Consider the following 18,835-nt stretch of genomic DNA (forward strand, 5'->3'; position numbering starts at 1 on the left):
GAGTGATTTAATCGCGCATCAGTGGGTAAATTAAGTTGAGATATAGAGAAGACATAATCTAACTGAATGTCTGAGTAGGCTGGAGTGGCTGAATGGCCTACCTTTGTTTCTAATGTTCCAATCATAGCTGGGGAATTCCCCCCAAAAAAGGTCATGGGTACCTTGGCCAAGAATCACTCTGTCATATGAATTCAGTGACATTTTAATGAAGTTGTTTCTTTGCTTTCTTTGCTCAGCTCACTTTGAAGACCAAACTATCCTAAAGAGTTCTAGCCCAGCAATGAGTTAGGGTGTTCTCAGAATCTATGGATGAGTTAGCTGATCTCAAATATTCAACAAAACGTAAGGAGCAGAGTGCCTTACACAAGCAATCGCTGGTAGTTTATTCAGTGACATCTATGAGAAAGGAGCCCCAGGTGGAGCTATGAATAGACGATGATGTCACATTTACAAAGAATCAGTCAATTAAGCAAAGAAAGATTCAAACATTTGACTTTTTAAAGTTCTGTGACAATATAAAGGTGAGTAATTTGAAAACATTTTCTGAACATCTTTGTATTAAAAGTTTCATTCTGTTTCGGATTAAAAACGAGACAGATCCACAAAACATATTGCATTTACCTATACGATCATACAATTTTCTACATGCTTGTTTACACAAATAGGTATTTTCCTGTGGGGAGATATGCTGCCTACATTTATCAATGGGACGTGCTAGGCTTAGTGTGCTGTTCTTAATTCTTTCTTCCTGCTCCTTTCTTAAGCTGCACCCCTGCTCTTATTTCAGTATTTCTGGAGCATTGGAGTTTTTAAAATCAGTCAGTCCTAATACAAATCCATGTTCCATACTAGCTCAAAGATTGTCCGATTCTTTCTCAAGTGCTTATTTTGATCTCTTAAGTACCACATCATGAACTGCAGCAGAATATTGGTTTACAGTGTCAAATACATCCACTGTCTTGTTCAAAGGATCAAACCCTTCTGCCTCCACCTGTAGGAAGATATGAACCACAATAAGTTGCTGAATTACTAAAACCAGAATTGCTCAGACCAGTCTTAATTGAGCTAAGAGTGTTTTTTTTTAATTGATTCGTGGGACATGGGCATCGCTGACTGGTCAGCATTTATTGTAGTTGACTCTCAACTGACTCTCAAGGGCAGTTGAGAATTAACCACATTGCTGTGACTCTGGAGTCACATGTAGGCCAGACCAGGTAAGGACGGCAGATTTCCTTCCCGAAAGGACATTAGTGAATCAGATGGGTTTTTCTGACAATCAACAATGGTTTCATAGTCATCGCAGATTCTTAATTCCAAATATTTTTTTATTGAATTCAAATTCCACCATCTGTTGTGGTGGGATTCGAACCCGGGTCTCCAGAACATTAGCTGAGTTTCTGGATTAATAGTCTATTGAGACTATATCTCAATGCATAACAACAGCTAAGAAAGGAAGCCTTGCTATATTTGAATGGCAAACAAAACTAATAACTTTTCATGATCATCCCAGTTAGGAATGTTAGCACTGGAAAATAAAAAATGTTCTAGTCTGGCTACCCACTAGCAGCATGAAGCATTTGGAGTTTTGGTATGCATTGATGAAGAGAACAGTGCTGTCTAGTTGTAATGATATTGTCCTTAATCCCAACATCATAACATCTTTACTGAACCTGTCTGATCTTTGAATATCCTTCGGGCCCACGTCCAATGCAATTGGCTAGAGATGCCCAAATTTGTCATGTCATTATAGTCAACAGACAGAAAGAACCTTCATCCCATAAGCCTAGACTGGCCTCAAAACCAAGACACACAGAGAAAAGATACTGTGGAACTCGCTCCACCATCTTCTCTCCCATTTTTATAATAAAAATCAAAGTGCGCTCCAAATATGTATCCTAGCAAACTGGTGTAAATTCAGCTGTTAAAAATGTGGAAATATAACATCTGTTTGAATTTAAAGAGATCGGTGTTGATGCCATTTAAGATTTGTGTGTTAAGTTATTTTTTAACTCTTCTTCCTTTAGCCGTCCTACATCATATAAGCTCCTGAAAAACAAGAAACGGCAGGAATCCTCTGTAACTGGATGTTAGGGAATGCACAAGATCAGCGAAGAGTGACTCCAGTTTTCGCAAGCAACAACCCCAACCCTGGTAGAGATCTGAATGGCAGCCAACTTTTTCTCCATTGTATAAAAATTCTGGCTCATGTTACCAACCTGCCAGTAATAATGGCAGACAACTCCGAGTAGGTCATCTGATCTGGATGGGCCATATGGGAAAAGCAAGGAAGGAAAGTGAAGAGTCCCAACTTTAGAAATATACAATACATATTTCTTAGATTGATTTTTTTTTTAAAGCTAAAAATGAAATTGTTATTGGGTTGTTTCCCAAAAGTTGATTTTGAAATTATTAAAATGTTATTACATTGGATAATGAAATCTAGTTGCACATGATAATGAATACCAAAATGTAAGGAGAAAAGAATAAAAGTATAAGAAACCAAAGGATATATTCCAAATTCCAAAACTAGTTAATCTATTAATCCTGAACAACACACTAGAGTTGGAAACAAGGACCAGCAGAAATAGGCTAGTTAAAGGTAGGAGAGGGCAGTGGCATACTGGTGTTGTTAGTGGACTAGTAGTCTGGTATCCAGGGTAATGCTCTGAGAACCCGGGTTCAAATTTCACCATGGCAGACAGTGAAATTTGAATTCAACAGCAAAATAAATCTGGAATTAAAAGTCTAATGATTGTTAATTGTCATAAAAGCCCATCTGGTTCACTAGTATCCTTCAGGGAAGGAAATCTGCCATCCTTCTCGGGTCTGGCCAACATTCCAGATCCACAGAGATATAAAGAACAAAGAACAATACAGCACAGGAACAGGCCCTTCGGCCCTCCAAGCCCGTGCCGCTCCCTGGTCCAAACTAGACCATTCTTTTGTATCCCTCCATTCCCACTCCGTTCATGTGGCTATCTAGATAAGTCTTAAACGTTCCCAGTGTGTCCGCCTCCACCACCTTGCCTGGCAGCGCATTCCAGGCCCCCACCACCCTCTGTGTAAAATATGTCCTTCTGATATCTGTGTTAAACCTCCCCCCCTTCACCTTGAACCTATGACCCCTCGTGAACGTCACCACCGACCTGGGGAAAAGCTTCCCACCGTTCACCCTATCTATGCCTTTCATAATTTTATACACCTCTATTAAGTCTCCCCTCATCCTCCGTCTTTCCAGGGAGACCAACCCCAGTTTACCCAATCTCTCCTCATAACTAAGCCCCTCCATACCAGGCAACATCCTGGTAAACCTCCTCTGTACTCTCTCCAAAGCCTCCACGTCCTTCTGGTGTTGTGGCGACCAGAACTGGACGCAGTATTCCAAATGCGGCCGAACCAACGTTCTATACATCTGCAACATCAGACCTCAACTTTTATACTCTATGCCCCGTCCTATAAAGGCAAGCATGCCGTATGCCTTCTTCACCACCTTCTCCACCTGTGACGTCACCTTCAAGGATCTGTGGACTTGCACACCCAGGTCCCTCTGCGTATCTACACCCTTTATGGTTCTGCCATTTATCGTATAGCTCCTCCCTACATTATTTCTACCAAAATGCATCACTTCGCATTTATCAGGATTGAACTCCATCTGCCATTTCTTTGCCCAAATTTCCAGCCTATCTATATCCGTCTGTAGCCTCTGACAATGCTCCTCACTATAAGACCATATGACCATAAGACATAGGAGCGGAAGTAAGGCCATTCGGCCCATCGAGTCCACTCCACCATTCAATCATGGTTGATTTCAACTCCATTTACCCGCTCTCTCCCCATAGCCCTTAATTCCTCGAGAAATCAAGAATTTATCAAATTCTGTCTTGAAGACGCTCAACGTCTCGGCCTCCACAGCCCTCTGTGGCAATGAATTCCACAGACCTACCACTCTCTGGCTGAAGAAATTTCTCCTCATCTCTGTTCTAAAGTGACTCCCTTTTATTCTAAGGCTGCAAGTCCTGCCAATTTTGTGTCGTCCGCAAACTTACTGATCACATGTTTGACTCTTGCTGCTCCCTGAAATGTACTCAGTTCAAGGGCAATAAATGCTGATCCAGCCAGTGACACCCATTTCCCAGGAATGAATAGTTTTTAAAAGTTCCTGATTGTTTGCATCAGAAACACGGGGGGCGATTCTCCCAAAGAAATTCCAAGTGCAAAATTTGCATAAAAACTGAAGTAAATCCCGCTGGATTTTTTAGCGGGATTTTCAAAATGAATCTCCCACACTCTCAGCACTGTAGAGTGCACTAGCGTGATTCACACTAAAAATCAGGGGGCAGGGTCTATTCCCGCCCGAGAGGTCAGCAACAGAGTGCTGAGCAGGCCACTGCGCATGCACCGATCTGTAATAGCGGAGATTGGCGCAAGCGTAATGGCTCCACAATGCTGGCCTCCTGATCTCTGGCCAGCCTGATCGCTGGTTGGCCCCGCGAACCGCATTGCTGCCCCTCCAACCCCACTCCCCCCCCCCCCCCCCCCACCCCCTGACCGCTGGCCTCCTGGACCTCTCCCTCCCAGCACCCCCCCCACCCCCACCCACCTACCCCCCCACCCATCCACCCCCCCTCCACAGTCCCAAACTGTGGATGTGGATGTGGTGTACCTGGATTTCCAGAAGGCATTTGACAAGGTGCCGCACCAAAGACTGCTACATAAGATAAAGGTGCACGGTGTTACGGGTAATGTATTAGCATGGATAGAGGATTGGTTAACTAACAGAAAGCAAAGAGTGGGGTTAAATGGGTGTTTTTCTGGTTGGCGATCAGTGACTAGTGGTGTGCCTCAGGGATCAGTGTTGGGACCGCAATTGTTTACGATTTACATAGATGATTTGGAGTTGGGGACCAAGTGTAGTGTGTCAAAATTCACAGATGACACTAAGATGGGTGGAAGAGCAAAGTGTGCAGAGGACGCTGAATGTCTGCAAAGGGATATAGATAGTCCAAGTGAGTGGGCGAGGGTCTGGCAGATGGAGTACAATGTTGGTAAATGTGAGGTCATCCATTTTGGTAGGAATAACGGCAAAATGGACTATTATTTAAATGGTAAAAAATTGCAACATGCCGCTGTGCAGAGGGACCTGGGTGTCCTTGTGCAGGAATCTCAAGGAGTTGGTTTGCAAGTGCAGCAGGTAATTAAAAAGGCAAATGGAATGTTGTCCTTCATTGCTAGAGGAATGGAGTTTAAAAATAGCGAGATTATGTTGCAGCTGTATAAGGTGCTGGTGAGGCCACACCTGGAGTACCGTGTACAGTTTTGGTCTCCTTATTTGAGAAAGGATATACTGGCACTGGAGGGGGTGCAGAGGAGATTCACTAGGTTGATTCTGGAGTTGAGAGGGTTGGCTTATGAGGAGAGACTGAATAGACTGGGGCTATACTCATTGGAATTCAGAAGAATGAGGGGAGATCTTATAGAAACATATAAGATTATGAAGGGAATAGATAAGATAGAAGTGGGGAAGTTGTTTCCACTGGCAGGTGAAACTAGAACTAGGGGGCATAGCCTCAAAATAAGGGGAAGCAGATTTAGGACTGTGTTGAGGAGGAACTTTTTCACACAAAGGGTTGTGAATCTGTGGAATTCCCTGCCCCGTGAAGCAGTTGAGGCTACCTCATTGAATGTTTTTAAGGCAAGGGTCGATAAATTTTTGAACAGTAAAGGAATTAAGGGTTATGGTGAGTGGGCGGGTAAGTGGAGCTGAGTCCACAGAAAGATCAGCCATGATCTTATTGAATGGCGGAGCAGGCTCGAGGGGCCAGATGGCCTACTCCTGCTCCCCACCTGGATGGCCAGCCCCAATCACCCCTTTCCCTCCCTCTGCCACTGATCCCTATGCAGAAAGCCAGCAGGATCACCCCCATCCCCTCTGGCCTCGCTCCCTTGGCACTGCCAGATGCCTGCTGGGGCAGTGCCAAGGTGCCCCTTGGGCATTGCCACTTTACCCCTTGGGCACTGCCAGGAGGCCAGGCTGGCACTTCCAGGCTGGCACTGCCCAGGTGGCACCCACCCTTAACCCGACCTCCTGGGGGGGAGGGGGGTGGGGGGCTGTTGGGGGGGGCCTCCATGGCTTCTCTTCCCTCCAGCGGGGTCAGACTGCCTGTTCCCCGTTCGTGGGGAGCAGGAGTAAACCCCGCTGGAGTGAACTACTCCAGGCAGGGGAGGGCGGAGGGAGAGTTGCTAGCGGGCCCTCTAATGAAATGTAAATGGTAGTTTAAATATGGAAATCAGCTCCATGCCGATTTCCAGCGCAGAGCTGATGACTCCAAATATCTTGGGGCCGGAGACATGCAGAGGCCATGGCGCCCAGCCGGGAGCCTGCTAACCGGCCTCCACTCATGTCTTCTGCATTGCTCTAGCAGTGCAGCAGGCTGGGAGAATCGCCCCTATATTTTAGATGTTGCATTTGAATTTCTAATTTGCCCTTTCAAGCAGATGATACTCTGTGCCTGTTGCCTCCTTAGATCTTCAAGACCATTTGACTCATTGCAAATAAGTCACTCAAAAATTTTACATAGTAAAGAGCATGACCACATAGTCTGCGGAGTTTTCTGCTGAACTATTATACTCAATAAGGAGGCCTACACTAAATTTGAGAGGATTATATATAAATATATATATATATGTGTTCTGGGAAACTAATGGGGAAAAGAGCCACAGACTTAACTGAGTAATGCATTGTAGTTCTCATTTGTACTCTGGTTTCCTTTCTGGCCATAATCTTTCAGTCTTCCCTCGACTTGGGAGGTGCCAGAGGACTGGAGAATTGCAAACACTGTGCCCATGTTCAAAAAAGGTGGTAAGGATAAGCCCAGCAATTACAGAACAGTCAGTTTAACATTGGTGGTGGGGAAGCTTCTAGAATCAATTATTCTGGATAGAATTTAAAAATCGTCACGTGGAAAAATGTGGGATGATTAAGAAAAGCCAGCATGGATTTGTTGAGTGAAAATTGTGTTTCACTGTCTTGCTGGAGTATTTTTTGAAGAGTAATACAGAGGGTTAATGAGGGTAATGCTGTCGATGCGGTGTACATGGATTTACAAAAGAGATTTGATACAATGCCGCACAACAGACTTGTGTGAAAAGTTATAACTCACGGAATAGAACAGACAGTAGCAACATGGATACAAAATTGGCTGAGGAACAGGAAACAGAATAATGGTCAAAGGATATTTTTCGGGCTGGAGGAAAGTTTGGAGTAGTGTTCCCCAGGGATCAGCATTGGGACCCTTGCTTCTCCTGATATATATTGATGATCTAGATTTTGGTACGCACAAACGGTTTCAAAGTTTGTGGGTGATACAAAACTTAGAAGCATTGTAAATTGTAAGGAGGGCAGTGTAAAATTTCAAAAGGGCATAGACAAGTGGGTGGATATGTAGCGGAGAAGTTAAATGCAGAGAAGTATGGAGTGATTCATTTTGGTAGGAAGAATATGGAGAGACAATACCTTCAAGAGTGTGAGGGAGCAGAGAGATCCAAGTCCATATGTGCTTAAGTCACTAAAGGTGGCAGGATGGATGGAGAGCGTGGTTAATAAACCATACGGTATCTTCGGTTTTATTAATAGAAGCATAGAGTACAAGATCAAGGAGGTTGTGCTGAAATTGAATAGGGCACTAGTTAGACCTCAGCTAGAGTATTGTGTACAGTTCTGGGTGATACACTGTAGGAAGGATGTGAACGCATTGGAGAGAGTGGAGAAGAGGTTTACAAAAATGTTTCCAGGGATGAGAAACTTCAGTTTTGAGGATAGATTGGAGAGGTTGGAACTGTTCTTGGAGAGGAGAAATTTTAGAGGCAATTTGATAGAGATGTTCAAATTCATGAGGGGGCTGGACAGAGTAGACAAAGAGAAACTTTTCACGCTCGAGAACAAGAGGGCACAGATTGAAAGTGATTTGCAAAAGACCCTGCACATGTGAGGTGAGAAAAAACTTTTTCACACAGCGAGGGATTAGAGTCTGGAATGCTCTGCCTGGAAGTGTGGTGGAGGCAGATTCAACTGAAGCATTTAAGAGGGCATTAGATGATCACTTGAATAGAAATAATGCACAGGGTTTGTGGTGAACCATCGTTGGTTCCCACTGGATAGTACTGAGCCAGGGTCTGGCCAGTACTACAAGGATGTACATATGTTACTGTTGGGTTGTGCTACTTGTTGCTGTTGGGGTTAGGGTGGGGTTGTTACACCTTTGTACTGTAGTGTTGTGGTACATCCCAGTCGGGCTCCGCCTCCTGGGAGAGGTATAAAAGTCCCTGCTCTGGCTGGGACCCCTTCAGTCTGGGATAGTGTATATGATTATTGGCTGCTTCATTACAGTAAATAAAAGCCTTTTGTTTCCCGAGCATCTGGCCTCGTGTTTGAGAAGCGCATCAATTTTATTTACTGTTGTTAAACTCTCGTCGAAGAAAAAAAAAGAGAGTATGGAGCAGATCCTGAAGTCGGAACGCCTTACACTAGATCCACGTGCGGTGGGCGTTTCTAACACCCTCGACCACTGGCTGAAATGCTTCGAAGACTCCCTGGCAGCCTCCGCAGCGGTCACCACAGTAAATAAAAGCCTTTTATTTCCCGAGCATCTGGCCTCGTGTTTGAGAAGCGCATCAGGGTTACAGGGAAAAGCCAGGTGAATGGCACTAAATCATAATGCTCAATCGAAGAGCTGATGTCGACACAATAAGCCAAGTTGCCTCCTTCTGCACCATAACAATTCAGTGATACTACATATGCCTTATTTCTCACTCTTCTCCCATTTTGCTTCTGTTTTTGACTGGGGATTTTTATGGATTTCTCTCTAGCTTTGCCGTGTCTTTGGTTACTCATCCAAGTTCGAATCCCTTCAAGGCAGATAGTGGAATTTGAATTCAACAAAAAATATCTGGAATTCAGAATCTACTGATGACCATGAAACCACTGTCGATTGTCGGAAAAACCTTTCAGGTTCACTAATGTCCTTTTAAGAAAGGATATCTGCCCTCCTTACCTGGTCAGGCCTAGATATGACGCCAGATCCACAGCAATGTGGTTGACTCTTAACTGCCCTTGGGCAACTAGAGATGGGCAATAAATGCTGGCCAGCCAGCGAACCCATATCCCACAGATAAATAAAAAAATGATTCTTAATGCTTCATATTTTAATGGTCTTCCTGCTATTATATCAGTTACTCAACTCTCATCAGCAAAACAAACTTTTAAAAAAACTTGGTGGGTTCTTCCTTCTCCTTCCCAATCGTAGAAGGAAACAGCAGATGATTTGCAAGAGGAACAGCATTTATCCAGGATACATTGAAGAGAGTTTAGATGTTAGATCTGATTCTACAATTGGGCAGCATTTGTTGAACAATCCTAAGTGTGCCAATGGCCATTGCAACAACCACTTGAGATAATCAGTCAAGTGCATTATGTGGCTCATGAAGCATGCTAGAAGCAACATACATTCATACACAGGGCCCCATTCTCTGCAAACAGAAGAGACATATTCAAGCCTTCCAGCTTTTTTTGAATTACCCGGCAGCTTGGGGAGCCTTTAATTCCCCATTGCTTTCTCCATGCCAATGCCTCAGCCAATCAGAGTCGACTTGCCAACCAATCAGCACCCTTTTCTCCTGTGGTATATAAATTGTTGTGATGCTTTGAAATTTGGCATTCTTGCATTTGTCCTAATGAATACGAGATGAACCCTGTCTCTCTTTTCAGCAATATGTTTCATTTAGGGGAGGCGATGGCCTAGTGGTATTATCACTAGACTATTAATCCAGAAACTCTGCTAGTGTTCTGGGGACCAGGGTTCGAATCCCGCCACGACAGATGGCGGGATTTGAATTCAATAAAAAACACCTGCAATTAAGAACCTACTGATGACCATGAAAGCATTTGTCGATTGTCGGAAAAACCCATCTGGTTCACTAATGTCCTTTAGGGAAGGAAATCTGCCGTCCTTACCTGGTCTGGCCTACATGTGACTCCAGCGCCGCAGTAATGTGGTTGACTCTCAACTGCCCTCTGAAGAAGGGCAACTAGCGATGGGCAATGAATCCTAGCCAGACAGTGACGCCCGTGTCCCACGAATGAATTTAAAAAATGAGGACAGCTTTAAACCTTCAGATGTGTGGGTGAATTGGTCTATTCCGAGCACCTCAGTCTTCCTCCACATTGACCATTGCACGCACCCACAATTAGCCACAAACAAAACACATTTTATGAAGCTGTGGTTTTACAGAACCAAGGCAGTGACAGATTTCAAAATATATGTAGGTTCCTAAACCTTTTTATGGTAGGAAATCCAGCACCAACATTTCCCCCATGCCTTACCTCAAGAATATACTCCCCAGGTACTAGAAGCCTGTAGTATTCTCCCAGAGAATTGGTTTGGAATGGGACAAGATTACTACGGCCAAAAATGTTTACAACTGCTTTGGAAATAGGATTTCCCCTTTCATCCAGAACTCTGCCCTTTAATCCTGGAAGATAAAAGTGACGTGAATTACCATTTATTAATTGTTCAAAACCTAGTCAACGAGGTGTAAACCTCAAGTCAAACAACTAAACATTTAAAGAGACATCTCTATCTTCAGACTCTCATTTCTAAACTATAGCTTTCGTATTTCTAAAAGGATGAAGCGGGGGGAGGTTGTTAATGCAGATGAACAGAGTGAGGGGCTTGGTGTGATATGCACGTCAGGATGTAGGTGAATGTGCCACCATGCTCACCAGCCCTAACCTGCTTGACTCATTACTTGCTCATAGACTCAATATCAAAAGCTGGTTAATCACATTTCTGCTGCACTTCATGGACAACCTCCTTCACTGTTTCAGTGCAGGCTTTTTCCTCCTGGCAATTGGGAAGAGTATTTCCCCATTGTAGCAAATCATAGAATTCCTACAGTGCAGGAGAGGCCAGTCGGCCCATCACGTCTGCACCAACTCTCCGACAGCATCTTACCCAGGCCATTCCCCCACCCGATCCCGTAGCCCCACACATTTCCAGTGGTTAATCCATCTACTCTCCACATCTTGGGACACTAAGGGGCAATTTAGTATGGCCAATCCACCTAATCAGCACATCTTTGGGTGGCACGGTGGCACAGTGGTTAGCACTGCTGCCTCACAGCGCCAGGGACCTGGGTTTGATTCCCGGCTTGTAATTCACTGTCTGTGTGGAGTTTGTCTGTTCTCCCTGTGTCTGTGTGGATTTCCTCCAAGTGCTCCGGTTTCCTCCCACAGTCCAAAAGACATGCTGGTTAGGGTTCATTGACACCAACAGGCGCTGGAGTGTGGCGACTAGGGGAATTTCACTTCATTGCAGTGTTAATGTAAGCCTTGCTTGTGACTAATAAACTTTCACTTTATCTTTGGACTGTGGGAGGAAACCGGAGCACCTGGAGGAAACCTATGCAGACATGGAGAGAGTGTGCAAACTCCGCACAGTCACCCGAGGCTGGAATTGAACCCGGGTCCCTCTCGCTGTGAGGCAGTGGGGCTAACCACTGTGCCACCATGCCGCCCAGGGAGGCATCACGAAAATGAATGTCTGGACTTCATTCAGCTCCTGCCCCCAAACTCCATCAAGTCAGATGTTTGGGGTATCCCTTCAAATACTGGAGTTGAAATCACCTCATGCAGATCATCATCCTACCCGCTCATGCCAATTGGCCAGGAAACCCAGAAATGCTATGGTAATACAATGGTTCGGCTAAGAAGGCCTTGTTAGACAAATGGCACTTGCTTTCAGTTTCCCACGCTCTCCCAGCACATTGCCAAATTAAAATCCACCCATGATGTTGGTTAATAAAGAGGTTGGTATTTGCTCCTCTTACACATCCTCAATGGATGGCCGTTCCTTCAGCTGCCCTGCACACAAACTCTGGAATTCCCTCCCTAAACCTCTCTCCCCCTTCACCTTTCGCTTATCTTTTAAAGACGCTCCTTAAAACTTACCTCTTTGACCACATCAACCATCCTGAAATGGCTCCGTGCCAAAAACCTTTGATTTCACTTGTGAAGCTCCTTGGACATTTGGGGGTTAACGACGCTCTAATCAGTTGAAGTCCATGCTGTTTTCATCCCCAACCACATCTGTGGGAAGTTAATTCCCGACACAGCAGCTGTGTTGACCACAGCTTTCCGCCCATTGAAATCCGTAGATGAAAAATCACGACAGTCTTCCAATGGGAAACTCTGGCGTAAGGTCATATTCAGAAAACCATCCCCACAAGCTTTAAAATGCACAATAATGTATACATGTACCTAAATGGACTTGCCGGATAAAGAGGATGAGTGGAACTTTGTTCTGTTCCCAGAAGTGTGGCAGTTGTGCTGCAGCTGGGTACTTGCAACAAGACAGCTCTAACGTTAGCTCAAAGCACTGGCCCCACACATAATTGTAGTCTTGCATACCACCTAGTGAGAGATATTGAAAACCGTCAGACAGATGTATCTGAAGCCAAGAAGTGTGAAATCTCCAGATGAAATGTCTTTGCACAGACATTTCACATTCACTCTGTACACATAGTCATATCAGATCCAGCTGTGCTACTGTCTTAGAAGATGTGACACCTACAAGGCGACCAATAAAATTAAAACATCAAATAATAGAGAGCTCAGAATAATATTTCTGGATCTTTGTGTTATTTCTAATGAAGTGAGGGATCTTAAGTTTCTCTCCATAATTTTAAGTTTATTTATTAATGTCACAAGTAGGTTTACATTAACACTGCAATGAAATCACTGTGAAAATCCCCCAGTCGCCACGCTCCGGCGGCTGTTCGGATACACTGAGGGAGAATTTAGCATGGCCAATGCACTTAACCAGCACGTCTTTCAGACTGTGGGAGGAAACCGGAGGAAACCCACGCAGACACAGGGAGAACATGCAAATTCCACATAGACAGTCACCCAAGCCGGGTATCGAACCCAAGTCCTTGGCGCTGAGGCAGCAGTGCTAACCACTTTAGACTGAATGTCTACATCAATCGCTCTCAGGTCCCAGGGGAGGCAGTGGCACAGTGGTATTGTTGCTGGACTAGTAATCCAGAGACACAAGGTAATGCTCTGGGGACCCTGGTTTGAATCCCACCACGGCAGATGGTGAAATTTGAATTTAATAAAAATCTGGAATAAAAAGTCTAATGATGACCACAAAAGACTCATCGGTCCCTTAAGGAAGGAAATCTGCCAACGTTACCTGGTCTGGCCTACATGTGACTCCAGACCCACAGCAATGTGGTTCACTCTTAAATGCCCTCGGGAAGGGGCAATAAATGCTGGCCCAGCCTGCAATACCCACATCCCATGAACAAGTAAAAGAATTAGCACAGACATATGCTATGGGCTACCACCTTACACTCTCCACTGTGCTGGTACTTCCATTCTTGACACTCCTTTTTCCTTTGTGTAAGACTCCTAAGCTGCCTTGAAAAGGCAGAGAAAAGGTTCTTGAAATTACATAGTACTGTGACGATACTGTGCCTTTAAGAAATGTATTTTATGTCATGTTTCTTGGGAAGGGACTGTTTTATACTGCAGCTCTGATTAGAATGCCGGTTGTCTGCAGCTGACAACCCACATGCTGAGCATGGAGAAAAATAATTTCTCCTCTTTATTAGGGTGTTTGTTTTAATCTGAGTTGATGCACTTTTGTTATTTTTAATCTTGTCTCCTGGGGCTTCAGAGTAGCATTTCGTTAATGGACAGAGCTAAGCTTACCAAAAGACAAGCAGGCAGTTGCTGTTTGAAATTGTACAGAGCAGTAGCTCTTTCTCTCTCTCTCTTTCCCTGGAGATTGAAGTCTGGGACCTGCTAGAAAATAGATATCACTCTCCAGAGCTTTGAAAAAGGCAAGAGGAGTTTTCTCCCTGACTCTCTCACTCCGCAGTTCTGCTATAAGGTCTCTCTCTGGAGATCCGTGTGTTTGAAGACAGGTCTTTCTTTGGAGGCTGTTGTCTGAGAGTCAGAAGACAGATGTCTCTCTGTATCTCTGTCCAGAGGTGTTGAAAGGCTGGAAGACTAGCAATCCACATAAGCCTGTGTGATTTTGCTAATTCTGAAGAGGAGTTTACGTCTGTGGGGATATCGCTCAAACCAGGATTAATAGAGGTAGCTAGCAATTAAGAGTTATGCCTTGTCATGTTTAAGCATTTCAATTGGTAAAAGCTATGTTAATTCTTTTTGTTATAGTTAAACTGTGAAGAAATCATAGAAACCCTACAGTGCAGAAGGAGGCCATTCGGCCCATCGAGTCTGCACCGACCACAATCCCACCCAGGCCCTACCCCCACATATTTACCCGCTAACCCCTCTAACCTACGCATCTCAGGACTCTAAGCAATTTTTAACCTGGCCAATCAACCGTTAGGACTTTGGACTGTGGGAGGAAACCGGAGCACCCGGAAGAAACCCACGCAGACACGAGGAGAATGTGCAAACTCCACACACTCCAACTGTATTGTTAAATAAAATTTGTTTTAATAAATGCTTCCTAGTGGGTCAATAGAGTCATACCTGGAGTGAAACACCTTATGCTCGCACTAATGCCAAAATCAAAAACAGTTGGGGCCTAGGCTAACTTCATAATATACCTTGGAGTTTCCGCTCTGTTCCCTAATGGCATTACATAATATTTACAGCACAGAAACATGACATTTACCTCCAACAGGTCTATGCCAATGCTTATGCTCCAAGATGGGGAGATGCCGGCGTTGGACTGGGATGGACACAGTAAGAAGTACGCTCTCAGTGAGCCTTCTCCTCCTCTTACGTCTCACCCAATCAGCATAACAATGTTGTTCAGAGATAATTGAATTATCAGTTCACTTATAATCCTTGTACAAGTTTCAAACACCAAATCGATAGCAGGTACCTTTAAAATTGGTTAAAATGTGGGAAATAGGAGCAGGAGCAGACCACCCAGCCCTTCAATCCCGCTCTGACAATCACTGAGGTCATGGCTACATCAATTCCACATTCCTATTCTATCCCCATAGCTCTGAATTCTCTTGGTACTCAAAAATACATTGATTTCAGTGTTTTGTGTTGGGATGGGCTTCACTTATACTGGGCTGGATCCAGTGTCCTGGTGAATTATATAACCAGGGCTGTGGCTAAGGCTTTAAATTAATGGAGGCGGGGTGGGGGAGACTTAGAAACCCAAAGAGAAAAGTCAAGGCAACATAACAGCATCTCAGGTAAAGATGTACAGAGTGGAACAGGAAGGGCGAGAGAGTTTGAACTGTGCGTTGTAAGGTCCATGCATGGAATAACAGAATAAATTAAAGGCTCTTTATCTGAATGTGCAAAACATCTCAATAAAATTGATGAACTGGCGACAGAAATGGAGATAAATGGTTTAGATCTAATCACCATTACAGAGACATGGTTGCATGGTGGCCGAGGTTTAGAATTAAATATTCCATGGTACGCTGTATTTCATACAGACATACAGAATGGTGAAGGAGAAGGGCTAGCCCTAATGCTAATGGAGGATGTTAGGACATTAGTGAAGAAAGATCTTAGCTCAGAAGATCATGAAGTAGAATCAGCGCGTGTTGAGATTGGGAATGTCAACTGTCGGAAAACTTTGGTGGGAGAAGATATAGAGGAAGATTAGGGAAGATATAGGGGAGGCAATGGCCTAGTGGCATTATAGTTAAACTATTAATCAAGAAAATCAGTTGATGTTCCGGGGACCCTGGTTCAAATCTCGCTGCGGCAGTTGGTGAAATTTGAATTCAATAAAAAATATCTGGAAATAAGAATCTACTAATGACCATGAAACCATTGTCGATTGTCAGAAAAACCCATCTGGTTCACTTATGTCCTTTAGGGAAGGAAATCCTTACCTGGTCTGGCCTAAATGTGTCTCCAGAGCCACAGCAATGTTGTTGACTCTCAATTACCCTCAGGCAACGAGGGATGGGCAATAAATGCTGGCCCAGCCAACAACGCCCATGTCCCATGAATGAATAATGAATAATAATCATAGGCCCCATAACAGTAGATATACTATTGGACAGAGCGTTAAACAAAAAATTATTGGAGTGAGAAACTAAGGGGGACCTTAATCTTTATGTAGACTAAACCAATCAAATTGGCAAAGCTGATCTAGAGGGGAAGGTTGCAGAATATTTTCAAACAGTTTCCTGGAGCAATACATATTGGGACAAATTAGGGTTAAAGCTGTTTTGGACCTAGTACTGTGTAATGAGGCAGAATTTATTAGGAAATAGGAATCATAATACCTTTCCATGTTAAGCTTGAAAGTGACATATTCCAGTTTACAAACAAGAATTGTAAACTTAAACAGAATCACAGAACTTGGATTAGTACTAGGAACTACGATGTTGTTGCCATTACAGAGACTTGGTTAAGGGAAGGACAGGATTGGCAGCTTAACATTCCAAGATACAGATGTTTCAGGCGGGATAGAGGGGGGTGTAAAAGAGGTGGGGGAGTTGCACTACTGGTTAAGGAGAATATCACAGCTGTACTCCGAGAGGACACCTCGGAGGGCTCATACAGTGAGGCAATATGGGTAGAGCTCAGGATTAGGAAAGGTGTAGTCACAATGTTGGAGGTTTACTATAGGCCACCCAACTGCCAGCGGGAGATTGAGGAACAGATATGTAGGCAGATTTTGGCAAAGTGTAAAAGTAACAGGGTTGTTGTGGTGGGAGATTTTAATTTCCCCTATATTGACTGGGACTCACTTAGAGCTAGGGGCATGGATGGGGCAGAGTTTGTAAGGAACATCCAGGAGGGCTTCCTGAAACAGTATGTAGATAGTCCAATTAGGGAAGGGGCCATACTGGACCTGGTATTGGGGAATGAGTCCCGCCAGGTGGTCGATGTTTCAGTAGGGGAGCAGTTCGGGAACAGTGACCACAATTCAGTAAGCTTTAAGGTGCTGATGGATAAAGACAAGCGTAGTCCTCAAGTTAAGCTGCTAAATTGGGGGAAGGCTAATTACAACAATATTAGACAGGAACTGAAGAATGCAGATTGGGGGCAGATGTTTGAGGACAAATCAACATCTGGCATGTGGGAGGCTTTCAAGTGTATGTTGATATGGATTCAGGACCGGCACATTCCTGGAAGGATGAAGGATAAGTATGGCAAGTTTTGGGAACCTTGGATAACGAGAGATATTGTGAGCCTAGTCAAAGAGAAAAAGGAAGCATTTGTCAAAGCTAGGAGGCTGGGAACACACGAAGCAAGTGTGGAATACAAGGAAAGTAGAAAGAAACTTAAGCAAGGAGTAAGAAGGGCTAAAAGGGGTCATAAGAAAGCATTGGCCAGCAGGATTAAGGAAAATCCCAAGGCTTTTTATACATATATAAAGAGCAAGAGGATAGCCAGGGAGAGGGTTGGCCCACTCAAGAACAGGGGAGGGAATCTATGCATGGAGCCAGAGGAAATGGATGAGGTATTAAATGAATATTTTGCGTCAGTATTCACCAAAGAGAAGGACTTAGTGGATGATGAGTCTGGGAAAGGATGTGTAGATAGTTTGAGTCATGTTGAGATCAAAAAGGAGGAGGTGTTGAGGTTCTTGAGAAACATTAAGGTAGACAAGTCCCCAGGGCCTGATGGGATATACCCCAGAATACTGAGAGAGGCAAGGGAGGAAATTGCTGGGGCCTTGAGAGAAATCTTTGTATCCTCACTGGCTACAGGGGAGATCCCAGAGGATTGGAGAATAGCCAATGTTGTTCCTTTGTTTAAGAAGGGTAGCAAGAGTAAACCAGATAATTACAGGCCGATGAGCCTTACATCAGTGGTAGGGAAATTATTGGAGAGGATTCTTTGAGACAGGCTTTATTCCCACTTGGAAATAAGTGGACGTATTAGTGAGAGGCAACAGGGTTTTGTGAAGGGGAGATCGTGTCTCACGAACTTGATTGAGTTTTTCGAGGAAGTGATGAAGATGATTGATGAGGGTAGGGCAGTGGATGTTGTCTACATGGACTTCAGTAAGGCCTTTGACAAGGTCCTTTATGGCAGACTGATGCAGAAGGTGAAGTCGCATGGGATCAGAGGTGAGCTGGCAAGGTGGATACAAAAGTGGCTCGGTCAAAGAAGACAGAGGGTAGCAATGGAAGGGTGCGTTTCTGAATGGAGGGCTGTGACAAGTGGTGTTCCTCAGGGATCAGTGCTGGGACCTTTGCTGTTTGTAATATATATAAATGATTTGGAGGAAAGTGTAACTTTTGGAAGGTCTAACACAGATAGGAAATATACAGTAAATGGCAGAACCCTTAGGAGTATTGATAGGCAAAGGGATCTGGGTGTACAGGTACACAGGTCACTGAAAGTGGCAATGCAGGTGGAGAAGGTAGTCAAGAAGGCATATGGCATGCTTGCCTTTATCGGCCGGGATATTGAGTTTAAAAATTGGCAAGTCATGTTGCAGCTTTATAGAACCTTAGTTAGGCCGCACTTGGAATATAGTGTTCAATTCTGGTCGCCACACTACCAGAAGGATGTGGAGGCTTTGGAGAGGGTACAGAAAAGATTTACCAGGATGTTGCCTGGTATGGAGGACATTAGCTATGAGGAGAGGTTGGAGAAACTTGGTTTGTTCTCACTGGAGCGACGGAGGTTGAGGGGAGACCTGATAGAAGTCTACAAGATTATGAGAGGCATGGACAGAGTGGATAGTCAGAAGCTTTTTCCCAGGGTGGAAGAGTCAATTACTCGGGGGCGCAGGTTTAAGGTGCGAGGGGCAAGGTTTAAAGGAGATGTACGAGGCAGATCTTTTTACACAGAGAGTAA

The 18,835-nt window shown here is 44.3% G+C and overlaps 1 protein-coding gene across 1 annotated transcript in view; it reads right to left on the reverse strand.

Moving 5' to 3' along the window:
- Nucleotides 1-883: 883 nt before the first annotated feature.
- LOC144503057 (carboxypeptidase M-like) overlaps nucleotides 884-18,835 on the reverse strand; it is a 45,460-nt gene continuing 27,508 nt past the window's right edge. Inside the window, exons 6-8 of the mRNA XM_078227559.1 lie at nucleotides 12,314-12,466; nucleotides 10,379-10,527; nucleotides 884-991 (exon numbers count right to left, since the gene is read on the reverse strand). Coding sequence (XP_078083685.1) covers nucleotides 884-991; nucleotides 10,379-10,527; nucleotides 12,314-12,466 — 410 coding nt within the window. The remainder of the gene's footprint in view (nucleotides 992-10,378; nucleotides 10,528-12,313; nucleotides 12,467-18,835) is intronic.

This window comes from Mustelus asterias, chromosome 13 (genome assembly GCF_964213995.1).
Source record: "Mustelus asterias chromosome 13, sMusAst1.hap1.1, whole genome shotgun sequence".
Lineage (NCBI taxonomy): Eukaryota > Metazoa > Chordata > Chondrichthyes > Carcharhiniformes > Triakidae > Mustelus > Mustelus asterias.